Here is a 23485-nt window from a genome sequence, read left to right as displayed (position 1 = left end):
ATATGAAAACTCAAGAAATACTCTAGTCGTTGAAAGTTGTTGAACGAATGAAAACCAAGCCTTACTTTTTATAATGGTTTTCAAAACTGAAAACAAGATCAATTAGTTCCTAATCAATAGATTAATTTTCCAAAATCAGACTAATTGATTTGCAATCAAAGAAGACTTTTAATGTTCAAAACTAGAAAGCAATTTATAAAATTAATTAATCTTTCTTAAAATAAAAAGTCTTCCTAATCAAAAAGTTAATCAGATTGTGAGTTTGAAATAATGCTTGAAATACCACAATCAGGATGCATGATTGAATGAAGAATTTACCTTAGTGATCGTTGGTTGACATATAAGCCTTCAGAGCATATCTTGGAATTTTGACAGCCACCATCATAACTAATTTACTGTCTATACTTAGTCTAATTTGTCTCTAGGAAATGCCAATTACAAAATCAATACTAACAGTTATTGACTGAGATAACAACATTGTGCTACTCCCGTTTCATGGAAGTCTTTCTCACCTTGACCATGGTCAAGCTCAGAACTTAATCAATTGCAACATACTTTCATTGCAAAGTTGGTAATTCTTGATTTCCATTTCAGAACATATTTTACTGTCAAAATCAGAAGTATGTTGAATTAAGAAATGAGGTAGAAGATTGATTAGTCATGAAAAAAAACTTTTTTTTCTTCTCATTCCCACAAATATGGTATAATATCAACATCTTATATTGATATCCACGAAAGGGATTTATATTAATATTGGCATCTAAAAAAAGTTCGTATTGGCACTTCTAGTGCCCAACAACTAAATTGGGCACCAAAAACAAACCAACAACTAAATTGGGCACCAAAAACAAACCACTTTTGGGGACAGCAATATCATGCACATTGATCTTTTTTTGTGTTTTGCTAGTGGTGTCATTTTAAAAATGGGCACTACACATCCCTCGTTTCTTACAAATCACAATTTGACAATGCAAAAATATTTCATAAAAAATACAACAACAACAAAATATGTATATATGTGTCAAACTTTGAATGACAAGACAATAGAAGTTCCTACTTCCATGAAAATGAGGCAAGTATTTTTCCTGAAATTCCATGACACTGCAACTACTAGTTTTTCTGACAAATCTTCACCTATCTCCACCACTACAACCAGTGACGGATCCATGAATTCTTCAAAGAAGGGGCAATTTTAAAATGCTAAAAGCTCAGCAACAATAAAATTCATAAAGGTTTTAGGTCTATGACTAATTGACTATAGTGTATATAGTATATCAATTAATATGAACAAAATTCATGTTAATTACACAATTACTCTACCAAAATTCATATCAAACTAACAAAAAACAATATAAATTAATCTAACAAAAATAAATATCAATTAACCTAATCAAAATGCATATCAAATTATCAATTAAACAAACAAATTATAATTGATCATACCTCGAGTCATGCGCTGCTCAGGCTCTTCCCTCTCGAGTTCGCTACTGATAATAAGAATACAGAGAAAGCCAAAAAAAAATTATAGAAAAAAAGAAGAAGGAAAAAAAAACCTAGAAGAGAAAAAAAGAAGAAGAAGACAATAACATAAGCAAAAAAGTCCCAGACCTTGCGAAGGATTGGGTCTGAATCTGATAGCTGCAAGCGCAACTTCAACAACGGAGTTTATTCTTCAATTTTGAATTGAATTGAATTGCTTGGAATGACTTCAACTTGGGCCGGGCTCCCCTCCGCTCTTTATTAATAGGATTTATACATATTCGTGTCGGGTAAGGCTTCGTGCAGGTTTACATACCCTTTTTTTTTCTTTTTTTCTTTTTGGTCTTGTCCGAAACTACGTTGTTTTGAGCTAGGACTTAAAAAAAAAAGAGCACGCATTGCGCTCTCAGTGCAGGAACGCAACAAACACAAACACCCAGCAGCGCATCAAATACAAAAAAGTTTCACTCAGTCAAAAACTCAAACAATTAGTGGGCAGACCAGAGGGACAAAGTTTACCACCTCCACAGTATCATTCGACGAGGGAAAATGCAATTGCACCTCCTTGCGCCTCTCCTCCATCACTATACATTGCTATTACTATATCCACCGCACCCCACCACAACTACTTTATTTGCTTTTTCAATCCCACCGTCACTTATTTATAAGGGCTAGTTACACTTCGAAACTTGAGAGTATGGACCAATTATTTGAATTTGGATGGATGTTGGGCTTCAAATATTCCATGTATTTTCAAAAACCTTCTTGTTTGTCAATGAGTTTAACCAAGTGAAAAATGACTTTGATTTGCAAATTAAAGGTCTCATATTCGAACCATCCTGACATCTTGGTGCGCGTGTGAAAATCTTTTCCCATGCAGTTAAGACTATTACTTGTACTCAATAAAAGCCTTCTTGTCCTATCCTATCCAATCCTGTTAATTAATGACTTTTCTACCTACTTCCCCATCAATATAAAATAATCAAAATGAAAATAATGACAAATGGATATGAAGGGTCACATGTGCTTGTCATCATACGATACAAAGCTGCACATTAATTCCTTAAACTATCTTAGGGTAATTAATTTGGATAATGCATTAATGTCCAGAAAAGACCAATATCTTGTCACTACCTATGCACCTCCGTGACCTTTACAGCCCACAGTAATGTAATACGCCAACTCTCTGTCACGAGTTCTAACAGTGTAATCTGAGTGGGCTGCTGGTTTTAAGCTTAATTATATATGCACATTTTTTATTTACATTCTTTTTCCATATAAAACTACTAATTTTTCATGATCAACTCGGCCATTCATATATGGTGCATATTATTAGACCCACCAATACATTTAATGGATGACTAAGATTAGAAGTTCTTAACTAATATTTCTTAAATGAAAGTCGGAAATGATGTATGCAGTATAGTGTCGGATACAACTCCATGCTTCTTTTTTTGGTCAAGCGGATACAACTCCATTGTTAATACTCTATTTTCATACGACGTATTATATTAATAGACATATGCTTATCTTTTCAAATTGTGAATTTGAATCACACATTTATATAATCAACGTAATTAATCAATGGTCCAGATTCATCTTAATTATGTTGTCTAACCTAACAAGATCTAACATAGGAAATTTAATTAAGTGGAGACCAAAAATGACCAATCCAAGCACACCACAAAATAGTAACAAGTGGCCATGGGCAAGAGTAAGACAACTCACCAGCCCCATGTGTTTGGTTTGCTATATAAGGCCAAACCCACAACCCATCTTTCACACACTTCACTACACAGCAGTGATATATATCATAGAGAGTGAGAGATATATTTTTAGACATGGAAGCATACAAAAAGCTTGTTGTGATTGTGGCATTAGTGCTTTTGGCACTAGCCATTGAATCTGAGGCCATGTTGGTGAACAATGAGCAGAGTTTTTGCCGCATGACAAAAGAGGGTTTGAATGCATGTGCCCCAGCAGTGAGTGGGCAAAACCCTCTGCCTCCCTCAGCTCTTTGTTGCTCAGCTCTTAAAACGGCTGACTTCCAATGCCTTTGCCTTTTCAAGAAGTACTCAAACCTTCTGTCTGCCTATGGCATCGACCCAAACCTTGCCATGCAGCTTCCTGCCAAATGCAACCTTGGCCAGCCCATCCGTTGCTAGTAATTTGTTAACGCATATGATCATCAAGTGCTGCGTAAGAGATAGATCTGTATTTGTTTTTCTGCAGCTTAATTTATTTTGTTTTTGTTTGTTGTGGTAACTTTTTACTTAAGTTTTTTGGTTCATTGTTGTTTGTTTTCTCAAGCTTATTTTAACTTGTTTGCTTCTGTTTGCAAGGGTGTGTTTTGATTTTCAATGATGTAATGTTGATTGTCTTATTGTAAAGTTCTATTTGGATGTTTATGTATTGTTTAAATCATGAACTTCTTACCCTCAACATATAGCATTATCATTTCGTAATACATATCACATGATGAATACCGATCATGCAGGGGTTTTTTTTTTTTTTTTTTTCCAAAATAAACAATGACCGTCGTGTTTTTATTTTATTATTTATATATTTGAACAATCAGTTTTTCTCCTATGCGGACGTACGGATATCATTGTAAACATGAAGAAAAACATGGAGGGGTAGTAAAAAATAAATGACGTCCACACAGTAATAACGTCCGGACATCCACATAAGAGAAAATTTGTCCAAATAATAGTCTAAATTACTTTAAACTATAAAAATGATTGCAAACTTCAGTGTAAGAAAATAAATACTAAACCATCAAATTAGTATCAAAACTCCAACTCTGGACTTTAAACATGAAACCTTCTTTAATGAAAGAGGGATTAATAAAAAAATAATTTGTAGAAAAATTTGTACAATGTTTTTTTGCCTATTAGGTTTCTTGATGAGAATTTGAAACCTTGATAATTTATCAAGAACTTGGAGAATGACAAACCCAAAAAAAAAAAGTTACAGTATTTTTTCAATGAAACTGTTAAAAATAGCTTCGTCTTGATTTGATTTGTGCTTCCATGGTAAAGAACATTTGCCTGACATGTACCTCCCCTCACCTCTATGGCTTTCCTTTGTAGTATAAAATAAAATGAAATTAAAAACAATATAGGAGGCAAAACAAAATTGTCAAGAGTGGTAGGCCTCCTCTTCATATGCGTCATAAATTTGACCCAAACTCAAGTTTTTCCATTTCAACCTCGGGTGCAGTAGATGGGTTATTAGCATCCAGTCCACATCTACATCTTTTTGGGCTAAGAAACCCCCACCTATTACCATGAGAGAAACTTATATACACCCATATGTATACTCTTGTATTCCTGTAACACTCATTTCGCGACCTGAGTGCTAAAGGAACATAGGAGCATACACATCGAATTTCTCCCGTATATAATTTTGCAGACTTCATATATCAAATCAATAAACGAGCCTCTCGTGGCTTGAAACCCATGAGTGCAATAGGGAATTGTAATTTTAAACCTCTTCTAATATTGAGAAGAAAACTAAAATACAAGCTACTTGGATTGTGGTCGGTCATAGAGCTCCTAGAATAATGCACAAGGGACTTGTAGAGTAGTTAAGAGTCTTAAAACTATTTACCCATGCATCCAAAATCCCGAAGTTAGATTCAATTCCTCTTTCTCCAATCCAATATCACTTCTATAAAAAAATAATAATAATAATAAAAGAGGTCATGGAATTGTATTGGGCTCTCATTTGATTAGGCGATCTCATTGACACTTGGTTGAGGCCGGTTGTAAATGTGAGCCCACGTCTGAACTTTCAATTTTTCAGAATAATTAGGCGCATAATGAAATATAAAAAAGTTGAAGGATGAAATAGTAACAAAAGGGATTAGGGTTTTCTTCTCATGAGTATAAATATATGGAGCAGCCAAAAAGAACAGAAGATCCAAAACCCAACAAAACCCTGAGCTCCAAACTCTGCCCTTTTGAAAAGACGACGTTTTTATGCAGATTTTCATTGCGTTTTTGTGTTACTGAATTTGTATGGCTGTATGTGTGTGTGTGTGTGTTATTTTGAATGGTGGGAAAAAGGGGAGGAGGTGCCTTCATTAATCCCAGATAAGCTGAGAATTGGTGCTTATCTGATTCATAGGAGGCCAAAATCAACTCTGGAGGTTTCGCTGATAAATGCCTGTTTTTTTTCATCATCGCAAGGCGTTTACTAGTAACTTTCCATACATATAAATCAGGCTTCTTTTTCTTTTATGCGTTTTTTTTTTTTTAAATGCTGGTCTGGTAAGAGTTGTCAAAATTTTAGGCTCATAGAAAAACGTTTATTTTCAGCATAGCTTTTAAACATTGTCCTGTCCCGATGGGTTGTTTGTGTTTCTGAGGATATGATATTAAGAATTAAAAGTAGATTTTACAATCGGTTTTGTGGGGATTTAGATTCACTACTTGGTTATGGAGATACCCTGTTTTTTTTTTTTTTTTTTTTTTTTTTTTTTTTTTTAAATTTTTATAATTAAACAATGGAATGGATATTCCAGTTCAATTGACCAACACGTAATTGTGATGTGAGAAGAGAAAATGTTTCAATTATAATTATATAATTAATGTTTCAATTATAATTATATAATTTTCATATAAAAAAAAGTACCTCATTAGCATTATTTTGAATGCTGCAAAATGCTAGTTCGTTCTCTTAAAATTGGAGGTTCATTTTAAATTGCAATAGTCCATGAATTTGTGCCCGAATGTCATTTGATCCTGTCTGAATTGAAGTTTTAGGTCATTTGATCCTATATGAATTGAAGATGAAGATCATATTGACAGAAGGACCAAATTGCCGCGTATCGCAATTGAAGCATGATAAAATTTAAACCAAAATGAATGTGAACTATTGCAGTTAAAAACCCTAAAGCCGAAATATAGGGGGAGAGTATGCAAAGTAATGGAAAACAAAAACAAAAACTAATCCAGTTGCAAATTACAAGTTACTGGAGCTTCATTTTTCCTTACAAGGGGCAGAATCAAAGTGCTGCTTTACCACATTTGCTGACCACGTTTTATATGCACTGCAAACCTCCAATTAAGACTGCAATTACTTTGAAATCAAAGCAAACGGTAAGCGATTTTCTTACTGCTTTGATGTTTGAAACGGGCATATTTTTTCAGTAAATCGATTGACCCATCTAATGTCACATTTGTACCACCTAAAATAACACAATCATAAAATAGAATTTTCAGATATTAACCATCTTTCAGAACACTTTTACAGCCTCCATAAATCAACCAGTTTTCTCATTTCTCTCTGATGGGCATTTTTGGCACGAGAGTAACTTTTAAATGTATAAATGCCCGTGGCGGCCTAGGAGATAATGGTGTCTATTAACTGGATGAATAAAAAGGATTGGCATAATTTGCAGTTCCTCAACGAAATAATTTGTCCTATAATATAGAAAAGTCTGCGTAATGCTATTGCCTATCAAAATCTCCATTCCTAAGCTCTTAGTCCCCGCGGTACATCTTCCCTGACAAATTGTCTATGGCTACTTGCTGTATAAGTGGACAACCGTGAAGATGAAGAAGCCTGCCATCTGCATCACAAACAAAAATATTTTTTTATCAGAATATTTCCAAGTAATTTTCGGTAAAGCGAAGATCATACTCATTGAATTATGACACCAAAAGGTGGGAATCTTGGGCTTCTTTCCTATGTCATGGAACATACACTAATGACTGGGCCAAGAAAGCTGAGATCGTCTTCAGACCATTAAAAGAGAGTTGGGAAACAGTAAAAGAGAGAGTTGGGCGGAAGTTACACAGAAAAAATGTTAAATAACAAAAAACATGGAGTGCCGTTTGAACGGCAAAGGAGCCTACAAACTGGGATCCCATCTAAGCAGCTCGTTATATACATGTATAATATATTAATGACCAATTACAGTGAGCAAACGAGAGTTACCATAGAAAATGCTGCTCCATAATAGGGATAAGCTGCTGGTATAAATCTTTCATATTCATTGTGTCTAAATGGCCGAACAGGAATCTGCAATTCAATATCCATGGTTTTCATTCAGGTAGTGGATAAAGGAACAGTACAAGAAAACAAAAAAGCCCAACGTAAATACACAAAGCATGATACAAAATGAAAGGTAGCACAATTAGTCAGAGTAAAAAGTTTTGGGTACAGGATTATAATGCTTTATGTGCTACACAAAATGTCTTAACTCAGCCATCTTCCATACTAAATATAAAACATAGGTGGGTGGCTCGTTGTTGTATGTCAGACTATACAATCATTATTTTCTTTCTTTTTTCTCACCATTCAAATTAATGCAAGAAGGTTCAACGTTGATAAATAGACTGCTGTATTTCTGTTTAAGGGTAAACACAGATAAACCTTTTTTAATAGCAACATCTTCTCTTAACAAGTTATAGATGCATCTCCACCATGAATAGGTACATTTCTTACCTGCTTTGATAGGGATAAACTTGTGTAGCCAAGCCTCTGGTACTCAACCTTGAACTGGAACACCCCGTAAACATCTGGAACTTTAAATGCTGTAAAATAACTGCCCTGCAATACAAAAAATAAAACAAAAATCAGAAAGGGTATCAACAGAAAATCTACAGGAAATACAGAAAGTCTGGAGGGAATAACGTGCATTACCTTCTGATCAGTCGATAAGGTTTTCAGAACATAGGGACTCATCATATAAAACTGCACTTGAACATCATCAGCAACATATGGCTCCCAACTTTTTCCATGCCATTCATAAATCTCCACCGAATATTCCTTCAATTGTGATTTCAGTGTCAGGTGCCAAGAACTTTAGTTTTTTGCTCTTTTTTGGGAGTCTTATAAACACCACAAATAAATAAAAATTACCAAGTCATCGTTGATCCTGTAAATTGCAGGTTCATCTGCTTCCCCAACTTTGTGGTGTCTTACATTCACAGCCTACAGAACAAAATGGTTTAATAAGGTGAGCATTTAAGAAACCTGGCAATACCTAAAATGAAACTATTAGATGAGTTAACCCGGCCACCATCTCTTATTTCTCTGTTTTTTTACTTTTCCCCTTTTTTACTTTTGTGCAAGCCTAATTAATAAACATTATAATATCAGGACAACAAGAAAATAACTTTTGCCTCACCTTGAGATGACCTCTTTCGTGGAATACCCATTTGCTAAGTTCAGTCAGAAACTGCTCATTAGCTGATTTCTCATGTCTGTTATCACAAAATAAGTTTCTCATTAATTTCTTCTTCCAAACAGGAAAGTCTTCTGTGGTATTAAGAGGTATGCACAGTAAACGCAATAAAAAATGCATATTTTATTCATCAGTCATTTTGTGCAGCTACATTAGGAAAAAATATATCTTATAAACTGCTTGTGAGCCCTTATTTATCCAGCATCCATATTTCTATTGATGTCTAAATGTCCAGCCTAATCTCTGCATGAATCATAGCTCATCAATAAGTTGTAAAGGCCATCCCTACTTCAAAATAGGCGGCACAGCCTACAAGCTTTTGTTAGTTTATAACCAATCAACAATTGAATTTTCATCATACCCAATATACCAGTTAACTTGGGATCAATAAATAAACTGCTTGTGAGCCCTTATTTATCCAGCATCCATATTTCTATTGATGTCCAAATGTCCAGCCTAATCTCTGCATGAATCATAGCTCATCAATAAGTTGTAAAGGCCATCCCTACTTCAAAATAGGCGGCACAGCCTACAAGCTTTTGTTAGTTTATAACCAATCAACAATTGAATTTTCATCATACCCAATATACCAGTTAACTTGGGATCAATAAATAAACTGCTTGTGAGCCCTTATTTATCCAGCATCCATATTTCTATTGATGTCCAAATGTCCAGCCTAATCTCTGCATGAATCATAGCTCATCAATAAGTTGTAAAGGCCATCCCTACTTCAAAATAGGCGGCACAGCCTACAAGCTTTTGTTAGTTTATAACCAATCAACAATTGAATTTTCATCATACCCAATATACCAATTAACTTGGGATCCTCTTTTCAATGATGTGTGACTACCAACTAAACTACATCATGACCATTTCAACATATCAGATATATAGCTATTAGTTAACTGACAACAGGCAAGCTGTAACTCCATTCTCCACTAAAAGGTTGTTTTTCCTCTTTGATTATATAAGTTAATACATTATGCGGCAGTTAGAACAGGAAATGCCCTAATATCAATTGAAACATGTATGGAAAAGAAATTAAATTAGAATTCATAGCATCACTCACTTCTTCGGGCTCCCAGCCTTCTGAACCTTAGATCTGAAAAACCTGAAAAGAGAATCAAATCTTGTCAGAGGAAACAATCAAAAAATTAGAGAACTTCATTTGACAGGAAATCATCACATACCTATTGCTAAACAAACTTAATGAACCAGAGATCAAAACCCGAGCATTGTTTCTTGCCTACAAAATAGACAAGAAAAACACATGAAAACTGTTACAGAATATATATATATATATATCATTTACAGATCTCTCCACTCAAAGAACTCACTGATTTAGTAATGTTTATGAATGTAAACACTTAGAACCAGACAATAAGGAGCTAAATCCTGATACTGAAGACCAAACATCCATTTCCAAAAGCTAGGGCAGGATTTAGAGAAAAGTCACTGGCGTCATAGGCAAAAGAGGAAGCAGAACGTAATACTAAGTGGTAATGAGAAAAAGTAGAAGCTCTATAATAGTTTTCTGGAGTAATTATGTTATAGCAATTAGTCCTGTGTTTCCCTCCAGGAAAAAAATAGAGACAGAAAGAAAGAGAGAGGTAAAAAATTAACACTATCTTCAAGAAAACATTATGAAACAAATAGTAAGTTGTAAATAATTAACAATATCTTCAATATCATTTACATATCACAAAGAACCATGAGTTTGAATTTTCTAAACAAAGCATAGACAAACACATAAACAGAGGAAAGCATCTATGTATCACAAAAATAATATACACAGTAATGCAGTAAAAGAGGAAAGGAAAACAGGCAGTGAAGAGTTAACACACCTGCACAACTGAAACTAAAGATATAGCAGATCCAGTGAGAGGAGGAGGATTTGACAGCTTGCTTTTGGGGTTAGCAGAATATGCTGAAGGTGAAGCTGAGAGAACTTTTAAAACCTAAAATGATGCACATATTTACATGAAAAAGTGAGGGTTAAATTTTTTTAAAATAAAAACCGAAAAACAATAACAGTTGAATAACTTTAATTAGCACAAAGGTTCATTCTCTTGTTTTGCAATGCACTGAAAATGGAAAATTGAAAAATCTTACCAGGCTATTTTCAGAATTCACCGTATGGCCAATCCCCTGGAAAAGTACAGGAGCCTGTGGCAGAAGCACCAACATAAACAATATCAGGGACAAAGACTATAATTACCACTACCATTTACTAATAGTGTGCATTGAATTGTCTCTGAGTGCAACTGTTACAAATTCTCAAAACACTTTGCTTAAGCTTTTATTGGATAGGACAAAAATGATGAATGGCTTGAGGAAAAATGTCACGACCTGTAGCCAGGCCAGTACCCATATAAGTTGATGGAAGAGCAAAAGTAGTAGAAACAAAAGGCAAATTAGGAAATGAGAACGAGAAATTACAAATTCAGAACACTTCATACACGAAATTAATTGAGTTGGAAACAATATTCTGTAAATACTACCAATTGAAATACAGATCAGCAAGATTTAACATAATTCAACTGGACAACAAATATTAACATTGTTAAGAATAGATACCCCAATTTTCTTGCTTCCTAAAATTACATCAGACTTGATGAAATCATCACTAGCAATAACTGTATGATCTCCTTCAGTGTCGGAAACTGCATAGCTTGTGTGATCTATGACCACAGCCGCTGGATCCTGTACCCATTATGAATAACATACTCAAAAACATCAGTTCTTTAATCAAGCTCAAAATGCTGGAAGAAAAGCTATGACCTAGAGAAACATGTATGAATTCTAAGGAAGGATATGAATATTGAGTGTCATTAAACCTTGTAGAATACTATGAGATAAGAGGAGTAGAAAAACATATGTAAAGAATAGCTATTTCAACAAAAATGATTTTGCTAACCTCACAGTCATATCAGTGCAGTGTATGACAGTGGTCTGTGAGCATTATTGTATACTTAATGACAGGAGCTAGCAATTGACAATATGCTCATTTTAGTGAAGTCATTCTTTCTGTCATTAAGGAAGCAGCAGAAAATACACCTCTAGAAAGATCAGAAGTTATTCATAAAGAGCTCACATCTAGCAACAGTTCATGACACGATATGATGATAATTCTGCAATTGTCAATAAAGCATTATAATTTCATCCAAACCCTTTTGAATTAAATTGCATTAGAATTGGCTTTGTTGTAACAAAGACGTGAGTGTAATACATTGATATGGATACGCACTTTAGTGATTATGGCTGTTTCTGTTATTCCCAAATGATTAATTCTTCAAAGAAATGTCCTTTTTTTTCTTGGTAGTAGAAGATTTAAAGAAGCAATGCATGCATACTGGACAGAAACCAACTTCAAGGAAATTCTGAATATTAAAAAGGAGACTGAAAACAGATAATTGATATAGTAACCAGTGAAATGCTTCAATGCTTAAACCAACCTCATCAAAATCAACTCCGCACTCGACTGCGATTTGTCGGATCAAATCAGATGCATTGGTATCAGCTGCAATGATCAAATCATGACCGCTATCCACAAAATCAAGTATAGCAGCCAGGTCAATGGACCCTCCAAACCCTATATCACGTGATAAAACAGAAATCATATATAAATACAGTCAGTCTGAATTCCCAAAACCATTTCAATTCACCTAAGTTTTCGTTTTCCACAACACAACATTTCGAAAAGAGAGAGACTTACGATCGACCGAAGGAGAAAAGAGAATCAAGGCGTCATAGCTATACAGGCCGTAACGCTGCAAGGAGATCTTGGGATCATCGGCGAGCTTGAAATCGAGCTCGAAGCCTCGAGATTGCAGGGACTTGAAGAACAAGGAGTGCGAGGATTTGAGGGCGAGGTCGTCGAGCAAGACGAGGATCCGGCGATCGGTTGGGTGGTCCGGCGAGAAAGAGTGGGCGAGAAATGGGAGGGTTAGGGCTAGGAAGGTGAGGACACTTAGGAGCTTCAGCATGGTTTCGGTTTGGGAGGGACTGAGGAGAAATGCGCCTGTGAGAAGTGCTGCTTCGACTTTCTTCCTTCAGATCGCAAAAATAGAGTGGACTCTGCACTGTGGAGGGGTTGGCTGACTTTTCGTAATTTCTTCTCTTTCTTTTTTTTTTCTTTTTTTTTTTTCCCCTTATATTTGTCTTCTTTATTTTATATTTCTTTAAGACATGCAAAGGATCCACTAGTGTAGTGGTTTGGAGTATTTACTCCATCAGACAATGTCCTGGGTTCGAGTCCTAGCATCCGTATTGTGTGTGTGAGTTTAATATGCTATCGCTCCTTTCAATATTTCTTTGAGACATATTTTCCCAAACGATAGCAATGGAGGAAGTAAGGAATCAGGGAATTTAGAAATTGGGAAAGTAATGAATCGGTATGGGAAGAATTATTCAAATTAAGTTGTTTACTAACTATATGAAATTAGCACATAAATGGAGTTGAATCCCATTGTTATTGTTTACTAATTCTCATTAATCAAAACTTAAACTAATTTGATTATTAAAATGCCCTACACATATAAATATATATTTTTCACCTAAGTAACTTGTAAAAAAGAAAATATACAAAACTTTATTTTATAACTAATGTATAATATAAGAAACTATATGGCGGGTGATGAAAAAACTAGTATATAATAATATACATAATATAATAGAAGAAAAAACAAATATGACATAGTATATGACATAGTAATAAGATCATAACAAGACAAATAGAGGCTAGTAACCAAGGTGAAAAAGATAAAAACTTTGCTTTTTTCCAACAGTGATTATTAAATAGCCATTGAATTTTTTTTTTTTTTATAGACTTTAGGGTGTTTTGAAATTATTGTAAAGTGATAAGGGTATTTTTGGAAGGTAGTAAGTTGATTCGATTATTGGTTTTGAGGGGATGTGATTACGGATTTTGAGGTGTGACCCATGTATTTTTTCATTCCTGATTGCAAGTAAAAGCGAAGGAAGTCAGAAATGGAAATCATTCATTTTCTTTCCATACCTATATTACTGATACATAAACATGCCTTACATAGGAAATCAAGTAATGGGAATCGTATCAACTGCTCCCCTAGTTGATCTCATTCTTGATTTTAAGGGTATTCGATTATGAATTTTAACATGGAACCCGCATTATTTTTTTAATTCCTTATAGGCCCTGTTTAGTTTGCGGAAAAGATTTGATGGAAAATAATTTCTCATATTGTTCCCAAGGGATGGGAAATGGAAGATTTCCCATGTTTAGTAATCCTCAGAAAGTAACCAGGAAATGCCACTTTCTTTCCTTTCACATGTTTGGTTTGTATAGGAATATAAAACAAAGTTTGTTTAATTTTCCAACGTATCCATATGAAATCAAATAAAAAAGAGAATACATTTAATGCTATATTGTAATTCTAAATTGTTAATGAGGGACAAAATGGTCATAAAAAATGTGCATTTACTATTAGCTAATTTTCCCAAACTTTCCTATGAGGAGGAAAACAAAACTCAAAGGGGGGGAGGGGGGGGGGGGGGGGGGGGGGGTTTCACTTTTTCCTCTACTCTCTTATATGCCACGCAACCAATTCTCATGCTTAAACTTACCAAATATGAAAAAGCAATTGATTTCTCATACTCAAGCCTCATTTTCCATGAACCAAACGGGGCCATATGGTGGTAAATACATGTGAAGTCATGAATTAAGGGTGTGTTTCCGTAATCAAAATTAGAATAAGGAGTTGGATTCCGATTACATATTACTCATGTGTTTACTTCACATAAAAGAATAAAAATGCGGGTGGGGTCCATACAAAATCAAGAATTCAACTTCTGATTTTGGAAGAATTGGACTCTTCGCTGTGAGGTGATATCCTAATTCCTAAAGAACCAACCCATCAAGAGTTCATCATTTTTATCCATTATATCCTCACACAATAATAAAGAAATTCAAAATTGTCATTCACTTTAACCCAACAAAAAGGGCATTTAGTAATCGAACTGGTTTCAATACTGATTTAAGTGAATTTAATAAATAACTTACAGAAAATCAAACCATTTTCCTACTCCGATCCTAAATAATTTAGTAAACAAATTCAATGGGAATCCATATTCTAATTCATCCTCAATCCAATTTCTCATGTGACATATTTATTAATTCGTAATCAGATTAGGAGGAATTGAATTATGGAGTAGTTGGATTGAGGAGAATTAGATTCCGGATTCCTATTGAAGTTGTTTACTAAATCATATAGATTGAGGAGAGGTAGATTTCGAATTCCTATTAAAGTTGTTTATTAAACCATATGGAATTGGAGTAGGAGTGGTACTAATTACTAAAATATCCTCGTTGTTGGGTTAAAGTAGATGACAAATTTGAAATTTTAAAAATTGTGTAACGATATAATGGATAAAAGAGATGGATTCTTAATGGGTTAGTTCTCCATGAATTAAAATACCACCTCCCACTCAAGAATTGAATTCCTTCAAAATTAGGAATTCAATTCCTAATTTTGTGTAGGCTCCACTTACTTTTTAATTCCTTAATGTGAAGTAAACGCATGAATCATCCATAATTGGAATTCAATTCCTGATTCAAATTCAAATTTCTGATTAGTAAACACACACAATTATGGATAATACTCTTATGTGAGTAAACAGAAGAGAAACATGAATTGAAATCATTTCAATATGCATCCTTAATAAGTAAAACATGCCATACAATTATTACTCACTTTTTACAGTCATACATGAATTGTTGATAATTTAAAAATTCATACACAAACTTCTAAAGTCGATAAATTGATTCGTTAGTACATATTTAATTACCGACTTGGCAAGTATAAATGTCATTTTTTTTTTGGAGTAAGTGGACTCCTTATAGACTAAATTTTTATATCAAACATTGGAAATATCAAAACTAAATTATAAAACAAAAATAACATAAAAACGTAAACACAAGAAAGAAAATAAAAGAAAAAAATCCTTCCAAAGCTAGAAACTTGCAGTTCAAGTGGTTAAGAGTATCATTTACCTTACATTTGATAATTGATTGAAAACATTTACCCTTGCATATGATTTCCTAGATTCGATTCTCCTTTCTCAATTTCACTTATATAAATAAATAAAAAATCCTTCCAAACAACCCTCCTACTCCTCCCCTAACCAACCGATAGACCCAATCACCACCTTCCACCACCAACCTCAAACACATAACCTCGGATGCAGAAGTTACGGACAATTTGGAATTATGAGCATTTTTACCCTTTTGCCCTTTACCGAATTTACCTTCACGATACCGAATTTACCTTCAAATATTGTCGTGGGCCTCGTGGCGCGACGCCATTAGTTCGCTCGCTTGTAATAATAAGCCCATATGCATTCCAACAGATCACAAAGTCGTGTCCCTATCGGAAAGCAGTGATGACGATAATTGACGCAGGGCGGTAGAGAGAGTCCAAACAAAGTAAGGAAAGTAAAAATAAATTATAAAAACAAAGAAAGGGAGGCTACCAGGGCCCCCCCGTTTGTATAAACAGGAACACTCTCTGAATCTCACACGCTTTTGCCCTTTGAGATTCCTTTTCAGCTTCGCTCTGCTCGCTCTCTCTCGCTGCAGAGACCTTCACTGTGCTTCAGCAGGTAAGTTTCGTTTCAATGATCGCAAAGCTCATGGCTTCTTATCGACTATATATAAGAATAGTAATCTGATCCTGGGTTTAAGCTTAGTGCACACATATATGTTTTATTATGGGTATAAATTATTGTTTTTTGACTTCTTGTTTGATTGATTTTGAGCCCTTTTGATTGATCGGGTGTTTTGGGTTGGTAAACTCGCGGTTGGAGAGCTATTTGAGTCTAAAGTTAATTTGATTTAAGAATTTAAATTTTGTGTTTTGAGCTTCTGGGTTTTGTTTTTAGGTAAAATCCTCAATCGTTTTCGCTGGTTTGGTGAATCCAACAGTTGAACCCAAGCTTCCAATCGAGGAGAGCCTTTAGACTCAGCGGTATGGTCTTAGTTGTTGTTGTTTTGAATTGTATTGTTTTAGAAAAAGAATGTATTTTTAGTCTCAAGAAGTAATATTTGTAGAAACCTCTGACCCCTTGATGAGTATTGGTGTATATTTTTTTGTTGTTACATAAAAAAGGTTAGGACTTGGGCTCGGTTATAATGGGTTTTTGGTTCCATATATATTGCTTCAGATCACTGGCTGTTCTGGCTTATGCACATGCGTTTATTCTCTGTTTGTTGGTTACTTTAATAGTAGGATCTGGTTTATTACCCTAGGATTGCTGAACCAAATCAAGCAACGATCTTTTGGTTGTTGTGAAGTTCATGCCTGTGAGTGTGCTTATTGATGCGAGCATATCTATGGATGTAAATAGGTTGAAAAGAAGCTGAATATCACATAGCATTCCATACTAAAGTCAAGAAAACGACAAGTTTAGCTTGGTCAATGGCAGAGCTATAATACTTCGCATGTTATTTCAATTGCGATGTATATAAAATATAGAAGAGTCTTCAACACATATCATTATGTATTTCAATTATACACCTACCATGCTTGAAATCCTTGGATAAAAATCCAACCTGTAAAGTCACAGAGGCTTAGAGCATATAAATAAATAGTACATTTTATTAATCGTTGGATTTTAATCTGACAATTTGAACCATGGTATTATCTTAGTAAAATATTTAACATTATATGTCTGAAACACCCTGAAATATATACTTATATATTAATTAAGACGCCAAATCTCAAATCTGGAACTTCTCTGTGAGATGCAAGTATATTTATCTTGATGTTGTGTTGTAGGAAACATGATTAAGCTATTTAAAGTGAAGGAAAGGCAGAGGGAGATTGCAGCAAATGCCAATGGAAAACCACCTGTTAAGAAGCAAAGTGCAGGAGAATTACGTCTTCACAGAGGTATTCCATCACAAATTTTGAAATAAAAAAAGGTTCTATAGGACGTAGTATCTCATTGTTCAAATTTGGTTAACACATAATAAATTTTTTCATTTTTAACTTCATTGACATTCTAGCTATTCGTTACTTAATACTTTTGGATTATAATATGCAACATGCTCATGTTAAGTTTTTGACAACTCACATACTATGCTGAATGAAACTTGCCGAGGCATGCTTCTTCAGCTTTTAGTTTTGTATTCTTTACTTTTGGATGCAAAATTGCAGAGGCTTGGATGGGTAACTTTCTTATTGGAATTGATGTCAGAACTCGAAAGCACTCTTTCCAGACAAATGAACATAATTCTCCAAGAGAAACTAAAATATAAGACTAGTGAAAAAAAGAGGTTATAGATATAGCCTTATGTTCTTACTTTTTCTACTGTTCTCATCTTGTAGATATCAGTGAGCTGAACCTACAAAAAACATGTACCATATCATTTCCCAATGGCAAAGACGACTTGATGAACTTTGAGGTTACTGTTCGCCCTGATGAAGGATATTATTTGTAAGTGTTTATGTTATGCAAAACGCATGCCCTGTAGTTGGTATGCTATTAAGTAAGATATGCACCTTAATGGTTATTTCCATTCAAAAATATTTTGAACATAAAAGCTTCAACTTCTCGGAGCATCTTGTGTCTTCTAAGCATGTATCAAGTAAGAAAGTCTTCTAAGATATGAAAATTACGGTGTGCTATTATAGGGATCTGCATTCTTAAATTGGATAGGTGTTAACTTCTTATCCTTTCATTTTCTTGTTTTGATCACTTAGTTTTATTATGATTACTTATACTTTTTTCGGGGAGGAGTGCAGTAAGTTTTGGTTTGAGAGTTTTAAGTGCTTAACTCAGTATCTTTGATCACAGAGGTGGCACATTTATGTTCACGTTTCAAGTTTCTCCTGTCTACCCTCATGAGGCGCCAAAGGTCAAGTGCAAGACAAAGGTACACTAGCATGCCCTATTTGCTAAACATGGTGCTTTTCTAGTTGAAGTTCCTACTTGTTCTATTGCATGTATAAAAGTCATCTTAACGGTATTTTGAACTTACAGGTCTACCATCCTAATATTGACTTGGAAGGAAATGTCTGCCTCAACATTCTAAGAGAAGATTGGAAACCTGTTTTGAATATCAACACTATAATATATGGACTATTTCATCTTTTTACGGTATTGATTATTCTTTCACAAGTTGATTCTCACAACTTGGCAAGTCTCTTTAATCACAACTTATTCTTCTGCTTGCAGCAACCCAATTATGAAGATCCCCTTAATCATGATGCAGCAGCCGTTCTAAGGGATAACCCGAAGATGTTTGAGTCCAACGTGAGAAGGGCGATGGCTGGTGGGTATGTGGGGCAAACCTTATTCCCACGCTGCATGTAGAGCTGCTTGTATTTAAACACCAAATTCATCCTTAAATGGTTGGTCAAGGGCTGTACATTTGGTCGTTAAAGCTTCTATTCTAGTGTGCTGCTGGGACGCAAATTCTTCGGATCGGGCAAGGGTAAGAGAGCTTACCTGTTGTAACTTTGTGAAATGTTTGTGATATTGGCTGGAAACATTATATATTTTCATAAGTGTGACGATGATCATTGGGGAATTCTGGAATTGAGGTTCAATCATGTATTTATTAAATTTGTTTCCTAAATTAAAATGGGAAAGAAGATGCTTTTTCCCCACCTTATTGCCCTAATTGTTTCCAGTTGCAAACCATATTGAATGCATGATGATAAGGAAGTTGCCTCAAGAAATCAAACTTAAGTTTCTCAAAGGATGGATGAATCTTGCGGATCCCAGTTTCTAGATATAAATTATAATAGTGAAGTGTTTTAACTTGAAGCATTTAACTTTGAGAAGCACAAAAGTTCAAAGGACTTCCTAAAAAGACTGGAAAACTTCACGAACTTGAAACCTTGGACATCAGCAATTCAACATGAGGTTCTTTCAATTGGAATTGTGAAGTTACCACATCAGCAATTCCAACAAAATTGCCGAAGTTAAGAGCAAACAAAATTTGCAAGTAGTTAAGAGCAGTTACTTTTGTATCTGAGGTTATTGTGTTCAAATCTCCTTATTCTTGTATCTGAGATCTTGTGTTTAAATCTCCTTGCCGCCACTATCATTTGTATCAAAAAAGGCAACCCAATAAGCTTTTATACTTAGTAGACATACGCCAAGAAATAATAATTGTGGATAAGCCAAAATTTTACAAGGTGTACATTTTTCCCTGCTCTTGTAATACTTCTGTAACGTTGTGCAAGGTAGTTGAGATTGAGAGGATGAGGCCGTTCATTTTAGGTTGTGTTACCATCACTCTTTCATTCAAGATGGTGTATTTCTATGGAAGTTGGAAGACATAATATAAGAAATATAAAGTACGAACATGTCACAAGGGTTTTTTTGACTTTCTGGAAAAGAGAAATATCATAAGCACTTGCCCAAGTGAACAACACGGTTTAGAAGCCATATACAATTAACAGTCGACAACAAATTACGATTAATTAAGCTTCTAAATTTTTAGTGTTACTGTCACACTATTACGCGATGTTATCAATTTGCCCATGCTTTATGTAATAATAATAATATATCATAAGTTCATAACATATCAACTTTTAACATTAATTTTCTCATGTTTTATGTAAAAATAATAACTCTTCATTTTTCAGTTTGGTGGTCACACTACTGCATGATGTCATCAATCTGCTCATGTTTTATTTGTTAATAATACACATTAGTCGATCAACCTCATGTAAACAGGGAACGCAGCCCATTATCTTTTATTTTCAGAACACTCTTCAAAACAATTAAAGAAAATTATAGAATTTTAATATGTACTTAACTAAAATGCCAGCGAAGTTCTTGGAGTCAGACGCTATAGTCCAGTCTGTCCAGACAGCTCGGGATTGAAGTCAAACAAACTCCAACTTCATTTCCACTAACTCCAAATCTTCACCAAGCTTCATTTCTCTTGGTCTTCTTGTTTATATTACTAACTAAGCTACAATTCAGAATCTGAACACAGATTGCTTATCCATTTCCTTTTACAATAAGCTATCCCATTGGCCATTATTCTTTGATCAAAATCTTCAGCGAGAGCACAAAGTCCTGACATTTCTCAGCTTCTGAACTGTCCTACTGCACCATAATCACAAACCCATTTTTTGAATTTTATGGGTAAAGGAGGTGGTTGTGTGCCAAGTAAGAACAGGCCACCCAAAGGCGTTTCTGATCAAGATCTTCAAAACCCAGAAAGCGATGGTCCTGTTTCAGACCAAAACCAAACCCAAACCACACAAACAAACCCAATTGACCATGCGATTGCACAAAGACAGCTGAGGGTTTTCATAGTGTTTTACTCAATGTATGGGCATGTGGAGGTCTTGGCCAGGAGGATAAAGAAAGGGGTTGATTCCATTGATGGCGTTGAAGGGTTTCTGTACCGGGTTCCGGAGACGCTGTCCTCTGAAGTATTGGAGCAGATGAAGGTGCCCAAGAAAGACGGTAATGCAGATGAAGTGCCTGTGATATTGGCCGAGAGGTTGGTGGAGGCTGACGGGCTCTTATTCGGGTTTCCGACCCGGTATGGATCCATGGCTGCTCAGATGAAAGCCTTTTTTGACTCCACAGGGCAATTGTGGAGGGAGCAGAGGCTTGCAGGTGTGCCTGCTGGGTTCTTTGTGAGTACTGGCACACAGGGTGGGGGGCAAGAGACCACTGCGTAAGTAAGACACCCTTGGTTTTTGTTTTTTAGTACATTGTTTCAAGAGTTGTGCTTTATTTTCTTCGTGTTGGTTTTGGTGAATTTTGATTTGTTGGTATGCTGATATGAGTATTGTGCACTTTTTGATTTGTCAGTAGCGTAAGATGAATTGGAAGTTGATATGTCAGAAAAAATATATTATTTCTTTTTGTTATATGTAATTAGCACGAGCATTGGAGTTTGTATCTGAGCATTACTTGTATTATATGTAGATATCATATAGTGGTTGGCAGCTTTCCAAATTTAGATGTGGTTCCAATTTGATTTCAGAGAACAGAGAAGTGAAAGTATCACATGAAGTGTGCTTTCCTGAGTAGTAATTGGTCTTTTGAATTGCTTTGAAATGAGTGAGAGTTGGTAGCTTTCCAATTTGATTTCAGAGAACAGAGAAGTGAAAGTATCACATTAAGTGTGCTTTCCTGAGTAGGGTAATTGGTCTTTTGAATTGCTTTGAAATCTGTTAGAGAAGGGGGTTGGATGTCAAGGTTCTCATATAGTTCATCCATGGGAGAAAGGATGTGAAATAAAGGAACTTTCAACCCCTTTTCGAGACATCTCTTTTGGGTATAAATTATAAGGTGTTTGAATAAGAAACTTGTTTATTTAATTAGGTTACCAAATATTACAAAACTCGTTTTGTATTTCATGAGGTTATCTGAAAACTGTTGAGATATTACAAAAGGTGCCCAAGACTTACATCCCGAATGAGGAACTCTTTGCAAACTTCATCATTGTCGGACCAGACGTAAATCAGCCACGAATGTTCCGTTTTTGTCAACTTTAAACCATCCAGTATATTTTATTTCCTATTTAGTAAAGATTGACATCGATGCATTAGATCATAGTGCCTGTTAGAAGCACCAGCTACAGCTTAATTGGTATTAAATTTTTGCCATACTGTAGGTCTGTGATTGAGTCTGATCTTTATCAGAAAAGACTGAAATGAGCTTATGGAAAGGAGAGGGTACCTCCACAAATATATCCCATAGGTCCCGGCTAGTTTAATGTCTCTGTTGATTATATGCATTATTGGCTTGTCAAATTATGTTACACTGGAAATTTGAGGAAGTAAATAAATAATGGATTCTGAATTTCTAAATCATGTTAACTTTTCTTTTGTGTTTTCCTATTTAGTTCGTCTATGTAAAACTCAAAAATATATATTCACAATAGATAAATCTGTATGCTTGGTTTGTTTCCAGCTCCTCTCTATGTCGTGTAGCTGTTACCACATTGATTAATATCTTTATGTGATCAATCTCATCCACCTATAAATATGCTAATATCATATGTATTTCCTGCAGTTGGACAGCAATTACTCAGTTAGCACACCATGGAATGCTATATGTTCCTATTGGTTACACATTTGGTGCCGGAATGTTTGAAATGGACTCTCTTAGAGGAGGGTCTCCATATGGTGCTGGTGTCCTTTCTGGTGATTGCACAAGGAAACCAAGTGAAACAGAGCTGGCTCTCGCAGAGCATCAAGGGAAATACATGGCTGGAATAGTCAAGAGGTTTGCACAGCCTTCTTTTCGTGCGCCAGGTCTTGGACTGGACTAGTTTTGACTTTTGATAGACCAACATTCTTGTGCATTTCCATTGTTTTGTGATGGTCTTCTGATATCATGTGTTAATAGAAATTGGTTTTTTTGGTAAATGGTGTTGATAAATTTTAGATAGCTGAGAGCTCTATGGTTTTGAACAATCGTATACTGTAGCAGTTTCTCATTGTTACTGGTTTCGACCATTGCTCATTAATATTGTTTCAGTTGTATATGATGTTTTATGTTGATGGAAACGTTATTATTCTCAATAAAATTGCAGTTGGTGTTCATTTATATTGTAACCATTTTTCCCAGTATTTCTTAGTTGAAACGCTATCTCCTCTGCAATGAGGCTGCTCTCCGAATTCTGACCCCATTCCAGAATTGGTGAGGCCTCATCCTCTCAATTACCTATAGCCCGTATGGTGGGCTGAATTATATGGCTGGATAGGATTCATTATCCTAGTCAAATGTGACCAATCAACTTTTGGTTTGTAGTAAAGGTTGATGTTGGAAGCTTTGAGACCTTCAGAC

The 23485-nt window shown here is 35.0% G+C and overlaps 4 protein-coding genes and 1 non-coding gene across 6 annotated transcripts; 4 read left to right on the top strand and 1 right to left on the bottom strand.

Annotated features, from left to right (window-relative positions):
- Positions 1-3320: 3320 nt before the first annotated feature.
- On the top strand, positions 3321-3644 carry LOC117638458 (putative lipid-transfer protein DIR1). The gene has a single exon (XM_034373582.1). The coding sequence runs from the start codon at positions 3321-3323 to the stop codon at positions 3642-3644; it is 324 nt and encodes a 107-aa protein (XP_034229473.1).
- Positions 3645-5569: 1925 nt separating this feature from the next.
- On the top strand, positions 5570-5700 carry LOC117612309. The gene has a single exon (XR_004583350.1). It is a non-coding gene; the product is annotated as a small nucleolar RNA snoR83 (small nucleolar RNA).
- Positions 5701-6674: 974 nt separating this feature from the next.
- Positions 6675-12865, bottom strand: LOC117637782 (dolichyl-diphosphooligosaccharide--protein glycosyltransferase 48 kDa subunit-like). Of its 2 annotated transcripts, XM_034372795.1 has the most exons (13): positions 12393-12865; positions 12133-12269; positions 11255-11380; positions 10790-10843; positions 10522-10635; positions 9868-9923; positions 9747-9788; positions 8621-8696; positions 8353-8424; positions 8134-8259; positions 7936-8040; positions 7426-7509; positions 6675-7057 (listed from the first exon to the last, which is right to left on the bottom strand). In XM_034372795.1, exons 1-13 carry the CDS (start codon positions 12661-12663, stop codon positions 7010-7012), a joined length of 1311 nt encoding a protein of 436 aa, XP_034228686.1. In that variant the 5' UTR covers positions 12664-12865; the 3' UTR covers positions 6675-7009. The 2 variants fall into 2 exon arrangements, with proteins under 2 accessions (XP_034228686.1, XP_034228685.1); XM_034372794.1 differs by having other exon boundaries at positions 7936-8259.
- Positions 12866-16178: 3313 nt separating this feature from the next.
- On the top strand, positions 16179-19337 carry LOC117637457 (NEDD8-conjugating enzyme Ubc12-like). Its single transcript, XM_034372346.1, has 7 exons — positions 16179-16312; positions 16592-16677; positions 17488-17601; positions 18040-18148; positions 18509-18587; positions 18695-18811; positions 18890-19337. The coding sequence occupies exons 3-7, from the start codon at positions 17493-17495 to the stop codon at positions 19025-19027; spliced, it is 552 nt and encodes a 183-aa protein (XP_034228237.1). The 5' UTR covers positions 16179-16312; positions 16592-16677; positions 17488-17492; the 3' UTR covers positions 19028-19337.
- Positions 19338-20504: 1167 nt separating this feature from the next.
- LOC117637275 (probable NAD(P)H dehydrogenase (quinone) FQR1-like 1) lies at positions 20505-23245 on the top strand. Its single transcript, XM_034372126.1, has 2 exons — positions 20505-21362; positions 22709-23245. The coding sequence occupies exons 1-2, from the start codon at positions 20815-20817 to the stop codon at positions 22965-22967; spliced, it is 807 nt and encodes a 268-aa protein (XP_034228017.1). The 5' UTR covers positions 20505-20814; the 3' UTR covers positions 22968-23245.
- The last annotated feature ends 240 nt before the right edge of the window (positions 23246-23485 follow it).

Source organism: Prunus dulcis, chromosome 8 (assembly GCF_902201215.1).
Source record: "Prunus dulcis chromosome 8, ALMONDv2, whole genome shotgun sequence".
Taxonomy (NCBI): Eukaryota; Viridiplantae; Streptophyta; class Magnoliopsida; order Rosales; family Rosaceae; genus Prunus; species Prunus dulcis.
The sequence above is the reverse complement of the archived record's forward strand: the minus strand, read 5'-3'. Positions and strand labels throughout refer to the sequence as shown.